The following is a 13,602-nucleotide window of genomic DNA, read 5'->3' as shown; positions in this document are numbered from 1 at the left end:
ACATTTAACTGATGGATTAGTTAAACATATGGTCCATTAGAAGTGAGGTCATCTGATTTTAATCAGACTTAATTAGTCCATAGGACCACAGTCTGAATTTTTTGAAATAGAAAATAAAAAAGTGGGGATCCTTGGCCAGCTGTTCAGTTTGAAACACCCATTGAACTGTGCAGAGACAGTGGTTAACAAACCTTTGCTCTATTTATGCAATTTTCATGATTCATCTGAAGGTAATGCATTGTTTGATTTACAGCTTTTATCTTATTCTTACTCCCTAGACAGGATAGATTAATTATTGGTATATTCACTTATTCATAGTTATCAAGGGGGTTCCATGTGAAATTACTGAGATTGGGTAATGTAATGATGACACACAGATTAATGAACAATTTGCATTTCCATCAAGTCTGAAAACCTTGAACTCCCTTTTCTTTTCCAGTGTCCTGTGTCATCTCTAGACTAGTAGGTTTTTAATATAGCATGAGCTTTTTATTCCTTTCTATTCATTTGATAATGATAGTCCATGTCAGTTCATCAATTTGTCAGAAGCCACAAGAATATTTGTTGGGGTCTCCCCCCCCACACACACACACACACACACAGAGTTTATAAAACAGCATTACCAAGCCAAGCATTATCCTCCATCACTGGGAAGGGTAGTCCTTGCTGGTAGAATATTAACAGAGTGCTCTGGTTGTCATGGTAAATTCAGAGGTTGTTCTGAACGTAATCTCATGGGGTGGGGGCAGTGGGAAAGATATGCAGAAAATGAGATTATGACAGTGTAGCCTTATAAATAAACAGAACACTTTTTTTTTCTGGCAGACTGAAACCTCTGCTAAGGAAAACCATCCCAAAGCAGGATCCAAAACACAAGTGGATTGTGTTAAAAGATAAAAAGAAGCTCTTCTTTAAACATTAAAGGGATCCTAGGAAGGCCTGCCATTCTTCTTTAGTGAAGTGGACAATATTGCTGTAGAAACATGTGTTCTGGAGGATGTGCAAAGTGTCTTGGAGTTACACTCATTCCTCTGGCTGTGCTCTGTACCATTGCCAATATTTTGTTGTTTTTCCCGGGAGGAACAGTGCAAGACAGCGATGGTATTTCCACTGAAGTCTGGTACTTTGGAGGAATCTTGGGTTCTGGTGTACTGGTGAGTACATCAAGTGTAATGCATTTCTTGTTTTCATTATTGGCTAATGTCTATAGAGTTTACAGAAGTTTGAAACCCTGTTTACACTTGGAGTTGGAAATTATATTGCCAATACATCAAATAATTAGTATTTGTGTATTCTTTTATGCATTTTTATATCCTACCATTTGACCAGGGGGATCACTCAGGCTGACTAACAAGAAAAAAAACTAACAACAAACTGAACAATGAAATGGTAAAATAATGAACTGGAAATATAGAAGCAGAATAAGTTGAAAATGAATTAAATCTCAGACATAAGGACACCAGACCATTTGATTAATGTACTAAAAAGAACATAAAGCTTCACTGTTGTGTTGTCTTTGATGGATTGGTGTTGTTTTGCTGGATCAGACTGGTGTCCTGCTAATCCAACATCATACTTTTAACAGCAATAACTAATATAGGTAAGGCAGGGATATAAAGGTATTTCTATGAAAAACATTGTCGGTCAATCATATATATATATATATATATATATATATATATATATATATAGCGCCAAATGTTAGCTTTTCAAACTTGGGAGTGAGTCCTAATTCATTCAGTGGGGTTGGTTTGCATGTTAATATACTCTGAAATGCATTGCTTGTTGAAAATTGTACTTCTGCTTACTCTCAAGTAGACAAGCAAACTGCAATAGTGGTAATTTAGTAGACAGACAGTATAGCAGCACTCAGATTAAATGCAATTAAAATGAGAGTTATCAAGCCCTAAAATATATGGTTTTTGTTGTCATCAGATGGTGTTTCCTGCCTTGGTCTTTTTGGGTCTTAAGAATAATGATTGCTGTGGATGCTGTGGTAATGAAAGCTGTGGAAAGAGGTTTGCAGTAAGTATAAGGTCTAACCTGCATATGATATGGAAATATATATTTTAATTTGTTGTTTTTGTTATGTGCCATCAAGTTGGCTTCAAGTTAAAGTGCCCAGGTTAATACCTCCAGGTGACATTGTTAACAGGTCTTTCAAACTCAGGTCTATCCCTTCTGGTAGTACTGTATAGTATTCCTCTCTTACTAAATATTAGCATCTTCTCCAATAAATCATGGCCTTTTATGATATGTCCAAAGTACAATCATTTAGTGACTTTGGCTTCTAGTGAGAGAGTTCAGGCTTGCTTTGTTCTAGGAACCATTCATTTGCCTTTCTGGCAATCCATGGTTTCCTCAGAACTCTCCTCCAGAATCACATTTCAAATAAGTTGACTTTTTCCCCTGTCAGCTTTCTTCACTATCCAGCTTTCACACCAACCCATAGTAATTAGAACTGCTTTGACATGGATGATCCTGACTTTGGTATTCATTAATATGTCTTTCCACTTGAGGATATTATCTAAAACCTTCATTGCTGCATGTCAGCATCTGACAGCAGCAGCAGATACAGCCCACAGTGGGTCCCAGGGGACAATATTAGCCCCCGGATCCACCTGAGTTGCTTGTCCCTGATCTAGATCAAAATTAATTCATTTTCACTGCTTTATCTGTTGTCATCATGATGTTGAGCAGTCAGATCCTATGCATATTTACTTGCAATTCAGTCCTCCTCTGTTCCATGGGTGCCTAAATACAGACAGACCTCTGTACCTGCAAGGGATCTGTTCCAGACCTCCCCGCCCCCCATGGATATGAAAAAATGCAGGACCTTAAGTCCCATTGTTCCATAGTGGTGCAACCATTGGGGACAACAGGGCTTGACATCCGTGGATGCTCAGATCCATGGATGGCAAGCTCACGGGTGGGTATTGTCATCTATTTTTCAGAGGAAGGAACTGGCAAACCATCTCTGCATACAACTTGCCTACGAAAAGCCTATGAAATTATGGGGCCACCATAAGTCAACAGGAGACTTGAAGGCACATACACAGACACTGTTCCATGGAGCTTACTCCCAAGTAAACTTGCACAGGATTGCAGCTTTTAGTCACAAGCAATACACAGACACATCAAAGTGTGTGGCTTATAAATAGTCTACATGTTGAAGAAACTTACAACAATTTCAGGAAAGCTAGTATTATTATCATTGTTGCTTTTAATACAGCATCTTCAATTTACATTGTGCTTTACAAATATAACACAGTAAAAGCAGAGATCCCCACTGAAGAAACTTCTCAGTCAGTTTTTTTCAGTGGCAACCCATAGGTTCTGGAACTCTCCTCCTAAGGATGCTAGAATGGCCCCTTCCTTGCTGTCCTTCCATCAGCAGGAAAAGACTTCTTTATTTGGACAGGGTTTTGAGAACTAAAGGATTTTAAAGAAAGGGCTTTTCGCAGCATGCTCTACTGTTTTAATTCTACTATCTTTTAAACTGCTTTGAAACATTTTTCTTTGCATGTTTTAAATAGCTTTTAGCATTGTTAATAGATTAATTGCATTTTAATGCTGATCTTTTGTATTTTAACTATATTGTACTTCTTTTAATTTGTAAATCCCCTATCTCCCAATGTTGATTAACAACAACAACAACAACAACAACAACATACACTGAAACAAAAAAAAAAAAAGAATATGTAGGAAAGAAAGGATTAATATAAATAGGAAAAAATAGTTATTCCAACTACGACCACCCTGGCCTTGGAGGGAGAGAAGAAGAAACAGACACAGCACCACCATGCCTAGTCCCGGAGGCAGATGAAAGGTCCGCCCTCCATCTTAACTGCTACCACCCTGGTATGGGAGGGAGAAGACTTGATCTCTTTCTTCACTGCCATTCGCCTTTTGTGTCATGGATATTAAATTATGTAAATTATATAAACTAGAACAAGAAGGTTATATTCAATCCTAAAGGTGTGAATAACCAATACATGGACATCAAAAGTGGAGTAACACAATCAGAACCACATGCCAAAAGAATAATCTTGGCAGCAGAATGTTGGATAGACTTGGGCCCTGTCTGCATAGACCAAATAACTTGTCCTTGCCCCATACTTACAGTGATCAGTATGGACAACACAGGGCCCAGTCCCCAATTCTGGTGCTAACTATGCAGATGATGTACAGCCAGTTCAGCACCAAATCTGTGATATATCCCTCAAGATGGATTTTAAAATCTCACCTTTTGCTCTTGATATTCTGAGAAAATCTAGAGCTCTCTGGTGGGCAGCTGTTCATATGCATGTCCTGCTGTGCCACCTTGCACCATCGGTGCAGGCATGAGTTGCTCACTTTGAGATTAGAATGAAGCACCCAGACCTGGCACCTTGATTTTTGCCTCAGAGGGAGAACCTGCAGTAGCAGGTGGCAGAGCAGGAAGGACATGTGGATGCTCCCCTGTCATCGCTCTGGAGGGGACTATGGGGCAAATTTGGGGTAGATACCACCTAAGACTAAGCAGGAGACTAAATGGGTGAGTTTAACACTAAGGCAAGTTAATGGAAGACTGGTCAAAATAAAATTATAGTAATCAAGGTAGGAAATTACTAAAAATGAACGATGCAGAAAAGCAAACAGAAAAAGTCTATGTAGGGGCCATTCAGACTACAGTAAAAAACGGGTTTGAAAGTGATTCTTGCACGTGAAGTTCATATTGGATCCAATTCCATCACAATCCATGTCGGGGCTTGAGCAAGGAAATGCCCCTTACACCAAGGTATCCAGATTCGGGCTAAAATCCATCTTTTCTCAAAAGACTTGGGTTGCGTGAAATTTGAACTTGCCCTTGATTATGATCGGGGCAAATTAGGGAAGGATTTGGGTCAGGGGGCGGGCAGAGGTCAGAGCATTCCCTCCCCTCATCAGAAGGGAGGGGGGGAGGAGGAGGAGGAAAGAGCCGAAAAAAGGGGAATCTGGATGCAAAGGGTGACAGGAGGAAAGGGGGAAATCAGGGGTGACTTTTGGGCTGCAGAGGGCTGTCAGAGAGAGGTGGGGGGTGTAGAAAGTGATGAAGGAGGAGGAGGAGGAGGAGGAGGAGGAGAAAGGGGCCGTGGGAGGAAGGGAGCCATGGAGGGGATCCTAAAACGGAGCAGGAGGAGGAGGAGGATGAAGGAGCTGGGGGAAAGGGTCAATGGGCATCCCTGAGGAAGGAGAGGGTCTGAAGGAAGGAGGAGGAGGAGGAGGATTTCCAGGGGGAATTGGGTTGCGGGGCTACGCTGGGGCATGTAGGGAAATCAGGCTGCTTATTGTCAGAGGGAGGTAGGGGGTGGTGGAGAAAGCTCAAAGGGAGGTGAGGGTCGGAAGGAAGGAGGATTGCCCAGGGAAGTAGGGCTGTGGGTCCAAGCTGGGGGATGTAGGGAAATCAGCCTCTTTTGACAATTTATGCGCATTATTTTTTGGGTGCTTGCTTGTTCTACTTTCCTGTTGCTCCTGGATTATTATTATTATTATTATTATTATTATTATTATTATTATTATTAGTGTTATATGAGGATGCCACAGGAATGCCTGCGCTGCATTTCCATTTTATTCCCAATTGATTCCATGTGTCTACTTTAGTTGGAACTGACAGGTCACACTCTCTCAGCCTCAGTGGAAGGCAATGGCAAAGCTCCTCTAGCAGGAGGAAAAGGGTCAGGTCAGGTCAGGTCAAAGGCAGGGCACGAACGGTGCTCACCCCCCCTTTCATATTTTTTAAAATTATTTTCGACCAAATATGCGCATGTTTTTTTTTCTTGAGGCAGATAGAGCAGGGCTAGCAGCTTGTGCACTTTCCCTTTTCTCTGCTCGCTTCCAGCAAAGGGGAAATGTTGCGAATGCAAATGTTACAATCAAAGGGCAGACCTACAATGCGAATGTTACATTTTTTGCTCTTGTCAATTAGACAAATGATACATGCTTTTGCTACTGAATTCAGAGGCAGCCCTGAATTGTTTTTAAAAGAAAAAAAAATAATGCATGGCAATTGCATCCTTTACTGGCATTTCTGAGGTGAGGAATTTATTATTATTATTATCATCATCATTATTATTATTTCATGTGTAAGAGGCATTCTGGGGGGCAAGGAGTGGGGGATGCATTAGCTTGCACGGGATTGAAAATGGGAACAGGGGCAGATCTGACCCAAATGCCCACACATACACACAACACACAAAAAAGAGGTTTTAAAAAAATTGACACTTTGGGGCATTTTGTGCATGGCTCTTTTAAAAAAAGGAGGGGGGAGGACACTTCCGATGCCCCTGCAAAAACGTCACCATGACGATCGCTTGATTGACAGCAGGCACCTTCACAGCAGGCACAGAATGCATTCGATTTAAAATGCCCCTCTTTTTGTAGTGGGCACTTGCTAACGGAGAGATTCGGCGGAGGGGCATCTGAATCAGCCCAGTTCCTTCCAGTTTTTTGATGCCAGTCTGAATGGGGCCCTCATTTAGCAGAATAACCCTGAAGGCTGAAATTCTGTAAACAGTTAATTGGGAACTCAGGGAGGCTTCTGAGCAGATATTGTGGGGTTGCTGTTTAAGGCTGAAATCCAATGCACATATAGTTAGAATCAAACTCAAACTCTGTTGTTATACAAACTGTATTATTGTATTATTGTGGAAAATTTATCAGGACCTAATGGTAGATCTGCAGTGCCCCAGCAAGTGTTTTGACTCCCAGCTGCAAAATACCCATCCTCACTGCTGCTCTAAATTATCCAGCTAAAAAATGATTTTTGTATGTGTGGAAAGAACAAATACTCAAGGAATTACACAGAACTAATTCCTTGGCTCAGGATTCTTTAAGTCAGTGTGCATGTGTTGCACTACACTATGGTCCATGGACTTCGGGTACTGAGTAAAAGAGACACAGCAATAAAGATCTTTCAAGTCTGACCCCCCCCCCCCAAAAAAAAAAAAATCTGGCCTAAAATAGTATGGAAGATTCAGGCCTCTAAAACTCTGCCAGTGTTAAATAATTGAAAATCAATATCTTGGGTATGAGAACCTAACATTTGACCTGTCAAGCCACAGGTGAGTTAGAAGAGTTCAATTGATATGATTACCCCCCCCCCACACACACACACACACACACTCATTACATGTTTGTGAACCATAGAAACTGGTAAGCTATAAACAAGCCAGCTGGATGGTTTTAGATGGACTTTGATTTCTGTTCTACCTTTCATTTCCGACAGATGTTTACTTCTATAATATTTGCAGCAGTGGGCGTTGTGGGTGCTGGATACTGCTTTATTGTGTCAGCTGTTGCTCTGAACCTAGGACCGAAATGTCTCATTACCAACGCAGTCAATGGCAGCACGGAATGGAATTACCCATTTAAAGACGGGTGAGATACCCTAGAATTCTATCACAATTGTAGCAAAATTGAGGAGTGGGTGGCACTGCTTTTTTAAAAAAACATGTTGTTATTTATAACAGAACAGAACAAATACTGACATCTGTAAGCACATAAATAGTATTGTCAATGTGATAAATTAACCTTGTTAAATCAATTAAGATTTTTAATTACTAATAATAATGATGCATTTTTTTTCCAAAATTTATAAGTCGAAATATGGACTCTTCCCTCAGAATTCAAGCTTCGTCCAACAGTCCTTTTCAAAATTGCCAGTGCACTGTATAAGGGCCTTTACTTTCAGTGCCAGATCTCATGAACTCAGTAATGGGCCTATGTGTTTCCATAAACATGTTCTCTTTTAGTCCTTTTAGATCCTTATTACTTTCAGTCAATTTTTCATTCAAAGCCTGATTTCATATTTTCCTCCAACACATTAACATACATCTTTTCCCCCTCAGACTCCCAATAATCAACTGCTATTAATCTTGCTAGAGATATCCACAAAGAAATACTTTTTTATGTTTATGATTCTTTCCTACAAAGAGGGAGGATAAATACTTACATTACTTGGTGTTTAGTAACCTGAGTTATGTGGCATTAGAATTGGGTGCCAGAGCTCTGTTATATTAGAGCATGTGTGCCATAAATCTAATTATATACCTTTTTAGTTACATCCTCAGCAACACAAGGGGAGGAATTATTGGTAATATAGGATAGTTTTACTAGCGTCAGATGCCATCTGTAAATGGACTTATATGCATTCTTCTTTACAGAAATGGAAATTTACTTGAATGCAGTTCCAGACCATATTCTTTCCAGTCTTTTTCAGTCGTTTCAGTGATTAAATCAGCTTCCCACACAAGCTCTCACCCCCCATACTTATCATCTAGTAGTGTAATATAGAGTTTGAAGAGTTTAGAGTTTAGAATTTGGAGACCAGGCCTCTAGTAATATTCCTGAAAGATGTACAGTAGTCCTCAAATATGGTAACATAGAATGGACACCCTCATCCCAATGCATTGCGTTTGCTAATGCATGGACATGTATTGATCTAAACCAAAAATTTTCTGCATCTTTCAGCTTCTGAGAAATTTGTTTAATTGTGAGTGATCTGTTCCCTATATAGTGGTCTTTTATTCTATAGATATTTGCATGATAAACTTTTAATGCAGTAGTCATTTTGTCTTGTTGATTTCGGCAACAACCGGGATTTTTTTCTCTATAATCATTGCATGTGTCACATTTTGTTCCTATATATATATATATATATATATATATATATATATAATGGTATTTTGTATTCGCCACCTTCCTATATTCATATATATTTCCCTTGCTGTTTCTTATGTATCTTTTTTCATATTAAATCCACTGGTGTTTTTGTTTTGTTTTGTTTGTGTGTTTGTTTGGCTTAGAATATTTAAATAAGGGCTCTCCCAGATTGTTCTATATAAGCATCAGTTCTTACCATATAATCCCTTGGATGTTGCAAGGTACTGTTAGTTATTATCACTTCCACATACAAGTTGAGTCTCCCTTAGCTGAGATTCCAAAATCCGACATATTCCAAGTCCAAAAATGTTTTCATGGGTAGCTAAGATAGTGACACCTTTATTTCCTGCTGGCTCAGTGTACACGAACTTTGTTTCATGCACAAAATTATTAACAGTGTTGTATAAAATGTATGAGGTGTGTATGAGGTGTATATGAAAGAAATGAATTTTGTGCTTAGACATGAGTCCCATCCAAGATATCTCATTTTGTACATATATGCAAATACAGGTATTTGAAAATTATATATTTTTTTCAGATACACACACACACACACACATACATACATATCTGAAATCCAAAACACTTCTGGTTTCAAGCATTTTGGATAAGAGAGACAAAAACTGTACACTCATTCCATTCTTTGATGGAGGGCAGTGTATAGCACTATCTTGGATCTGCACTAGGGCTCTTCAGTAATTTTGGAGGTAAAAACTGGGGCATGATTTGGTGATGTACTCCTATCATTCGAAGAGCAAATTTTCTCCTTTATTATTTTGTAATTTTTAAAAAAGAGATATAGTTATACTGGCACTTTGTGGGTGTTCTGTAGCACTTTAACTCTAAACATTAAAAAAAAAGAAAAGAGGAGAGGAGAGGAGAGCATACTGTTGTGATATGACTCAGAATGATAAAGAAACCCAGCTGAAGATGAGAATAAAATGTTGCAGCTAGTGCTGGTAATTGCCAGAAAACAGAACAATAGAAACACCATCTGGATATTTTTGAAAATTTCAAGAACTATGGCAACAATTAGGACAACTTCTCAGCATATTTGCCCTATTCACAGGACATCTAAATGCTTTGCATTTGCTTCACCTATATAAATAGTCATAGGTGGTTATACCCTCTTGTCCACCAGAATAAGCAGGAGGGAGGGGAGACAATTTTTTCACCCATCTTCCTGCAACCCTTGGAAAATCTGTTCTAAAATGGAGGAGAAACATCCGGAACAAGATGGGAAGTAACCAACAGGGTGTATTGCCGACTCTGTTTCTGTTAACACAATCCCAAACAAAGGTTTGGTGATGTGAATAAAATCCTTTGCTGACTAAATTGAAGGCTAGAGGATTCAGAATTGGGAGTGATGGAGAATTCCACTGCTCACCTAATCCTTTCCCCTGGTGATCCCCATATGTGCAGCGTGATGCAGACCTGTCCCTCTTAAGCAGTGTCTCACAATTATCCACAGAGAGCCAGCAGAAGCCACTGAGAGCTACTCCAATATGTGCACAGTCTAATGCATACAGGCCTACCCTAGATTCTATTTCATAATCTCTAATACATATTAGAACGCATGAGAGCAAGATAAACAGTATAGAGTGGGACATTAGTAGTATTATTAGTAATAGACAGGAAAGTTGATGCATTTTCTTTTTTCATGCAGGAACTACCTCGCGGACCATGACTTGTGGAGACTTTGTGAGTCACCTGAGAACCTTGTGCCCTGGAATTTGACCCTTTTTTCTCTGCTGCTGATAATGAGTGGAATTCAGGTGGTGCTCTGTGCCATTCAGGCTATCAATGGACTCCTGGGAACAATCTGTGGCGACTGCAAATGTTGTGGATGCTGTGGGGTAAGACCACATGTGTGGGTCCCAAGAGAATATTCAGATATTCCTGCTGGCAGAACTGGCCCTACTGTTAGGAAGAGTGGGGCAACTGGCTTGAGTAGGAGATGATGGAGAGCAGTATTGGCAATTCCTCCATCCCAACCATACCTCTTGAGCCACTCCTTCCCACTTCCCAGGCATGCCATTCTTTGGAGGTCAGAGCTGTGTGTGCCATAGAGTCTGTTCTGCAGCCTAACTTAGCCTGGTCTTTAGGTGTGTGAGGGACACCCACCATGCCACATAAAATTGAAATTTTGCTAGATAAACTGCCAGCCCAATCAGCTTTAGTACATGGAATGAAAAGGAATGCATTTGTCTCAGGTAGCAAAATGCCTGTTGCCATTTTACTATGTTGATTGTCTTATCATTTTCTTACTGTTTTTTTTAATTAACCATTTTTGAAGGTTAGTTTTTCCCAATACTGTTCTGGACTGTCACTCCCATCATTTATTTATTTATTTTAACTGTAATTCCCTATGGCTGTGCTGACAGGGGGATTCTGGGAGCTGTCATGTTGAAAAACAAAGGTGCAAACTCTGGTAAAACTAGCACTTTGTAAAAGAATATTGCTAACAGCCGCCAACATGTGAATGCTAATTTATCTTTTTCTTTTTTCTTTTTAGGGAGATGGCGCAGTGTAAAGCATACATATGTGGAAGCATCAGAGATCACGCCCTGACAATATGTAGAATACCTTTCCAGGCATTTCTCTTGATATGATGGGCCACATGCCACTGAGCGGGTCTAGAATGGGGAGGGGGAATATTTCCTCCCTGTTTAGAACAAGACCTGGTTTCCTTTCCCTTCCTGTTGATTGTTTACATCTCCCAATGACTTTTGCAGCTGTTTTGAGGAACAGCATATTTATTTTTGCAAGTTTCTATTTCAAGCCAGATTTTTTAGAGTAAACAAGTATGCCCTGTTTTCTCACAGTTAACCATTGTAATTTGGAACCAAATGAAGAAAATTCAAGACTGCCATGAATGATGAGAAAGCACTGAGCTTAGCAAGAGGAATTAATCTAAATTTGCCCTGACCTGCATATTCTTTTTTAAAAATTAACTTCCCTTCCAGTTTAGCCACCAATTCATTTCGTATCAGATCCCTTGGTTCTTCTAGGTTGATGGTGGGGGACCTGGTCATACTGTCGGCAAAACTAGGAAAAGTTACTTTTGCAGACTCTAGCTCCCAAAATCCAGTTGACATGCTAGCCTAAGGAGATTCTTGGATTGGCATCGTTAGTCCAAAACGTAACTTTTCCAGGCTCCTAGTGTTGGTAAACTTTACAACAGTGACCAATGCAGCATCCACATAGCAGAATTAATGCAATTTGACACCACTGTAACTGCCGTACGTCAATGCTATGGAATTCTGGGATGTGTAGTTTTGTTTATAGTTTCTCTGTCAGAGACCTCTGATGCCACAACAAACTACAGATTCCAGGATTCCATAGCATTGTACCATGGCACTATCAAATTGCATTAATTCTGCAGTTTGGCAGTACACCCAGTTATGATTGTCATGTATGAAGATACAGGCAGAAGTTTAAAAGGGTATAATTTTAACCTTACACTATACCTGTTTGGTGAGAAACAAAAACATTGCTTGTTGATTTCTTGCTTCCAACTGAGCAAAATCTTCAGTATTAAAAAGGTGGTGACTGTGTTTGTTTTCCTTCTGCCAGGGCTGGGGCAGCCTTCCTCAATCCAATATCGTCCACATGTGTTGTACTACAAGTCCCATCACCCAGACAGCTAGCTCTGGATCATGAGAATTGTAATCCAATTTATCTGGAGGGCTTCTGGTTTGTTGGAACTGCTTTAAGATGTGAATATGTTTTCTGATCTGTCCATCATCAAATACTATAAAGATTACCAAAGCTGGGCCATGGTTGTAAAGCGATCAGTTCTATGGTCCAAGAATTGCATTGGTATTATGGGCATCCTGGCTGGACTTGGTATTAGTCTTGTACAATCTGTCTTCTTATACACAAAAAGACAGAGAAGATTTATATAATTCTAGCCAGTAGGAGACTACTGTAGTTTGACAGCTACATGGCCAGCCGAGGCAGTTTTCCCAGTCAGCAGTGAGACAAGAAGCCCCTATTGCTCAGTATTCCAACTTTTGTATTACTGCTCCCAGAATCCACCAGTCAGTATGGCCACTGGATTTTGGGAGCTGTAGTCTAAAAAGTTAACATTTTCAATTTCTGCCACTACTGTGCCTTCTTTATAGTGCCTCAGTTAAACACCTGGAATTACTTTGAATTACTGGATTCCAAACTTATTTCTGACCCTGCTTCTGACAGGGAAACCTTCAGTTCTGTATCTTTTTGTGCCTTTCAGTACATAGGACCAACGTCAATAAAAAGATTGACAACACCAGTCAAACATCAGGATTCATCTGTGTGTGGTATCTGCTAATATACCTCCAACAGTCTTTTTATTATTGTCCATTTATTACAGCTTATGAACTTACAATTCCACAAGTGCTCCTTTACCCAAATTTTTTTTGTATATATTCTAATATTCAGAACATTGTGCTGGTGGGGGGGAAATCTGAAAATCATTAAAATGTTCTCTTTTCTTTTGTTCTTTTTATAAACTTACCATGTGCTATACATTATGTGTCCAGGGGTTCTCTTTCAGTGACAGAGGCTCAGGCCAGGATCCTGTTGACACAATCAGTTTGACAGCATCCTTGCTTATGTAAGACTGAGAGCAGTAACAGCAGTGGCACTGATGTTTTTCCATGCCACCCTTTCCATAGTGCCCTGGCTCCAAGAACCCCTTACACCACTGAAACCATAGATTCCCCTGGGAATTCCATTAGCTTCAGTGGGCCTCCTGTCCAAATGAGTTGTATCTTAGGACTGCAAACATAAGTTTTTAAAGCTGTCACAGAAACACCACTCCTTGTGTCCATTCACTTTAGTAACCAGAATCTCCTTGTGCAATGCTTCTCCCCCAGCTTTGCAATGCCAGGTGAACAGTGCTAGGTCACGACTCCACACCCACCAGCAACTAAT

General features: G+C 40.0%; 1 protein-coding gene across 1 annotated transcript; it reads left to right on the top strand.

Moving 5' to 3' along the window:
* Window positions 1-981: 981 nt before the first annotated feature.
* LOC149318132 (transmembrane 4 L6 family member 4-like) lies at window positions 982-13,194 on the top strand. Its single transcript, XM_089509068.1, has 5 exons — window positions 982-1,154; window positions 1,936-2,025; window positions 7,247-7,398; window positions 10,349-10,538; window positions 11,198-13,194. The coding sequence occupies exons 1-5, from the start codon at window positions 984-986 to the stop codon at window positions 11,213-11,215; spliced, it is 621 nt and encodes a 206-aa protein (XP_089365194.1). The 5' UTR covers window positions 982-983; the 3' UTR covers window positions 11,216-13,194.
* The last annotated feature ends 408 nt before the right edge of the window (window positions 13,195-13,602 follow it).

The sequence above is a fragment of the Sceloporus occidentalis genome, unplaced genomic scaffold, assembly GCF_023333645.1.
Source record: "Sceloporus occidentalis isolate IW3139 unplaced genomic scaffold, rSceOcc1.0.p SCAF_2, whole genome shotgun sequence".
NCBI lineage: Eukaryota > Metazoa > Chordata > Lepidosauria > Squamata > Phrynosomatidae > Sceloporus > Sceloporus occidentalis.
The sequence above is the reverse complement of the archived record's forward strand: the minus strand, read 5'-3'. Positions and strand labels throughout refer to the sequence as shown.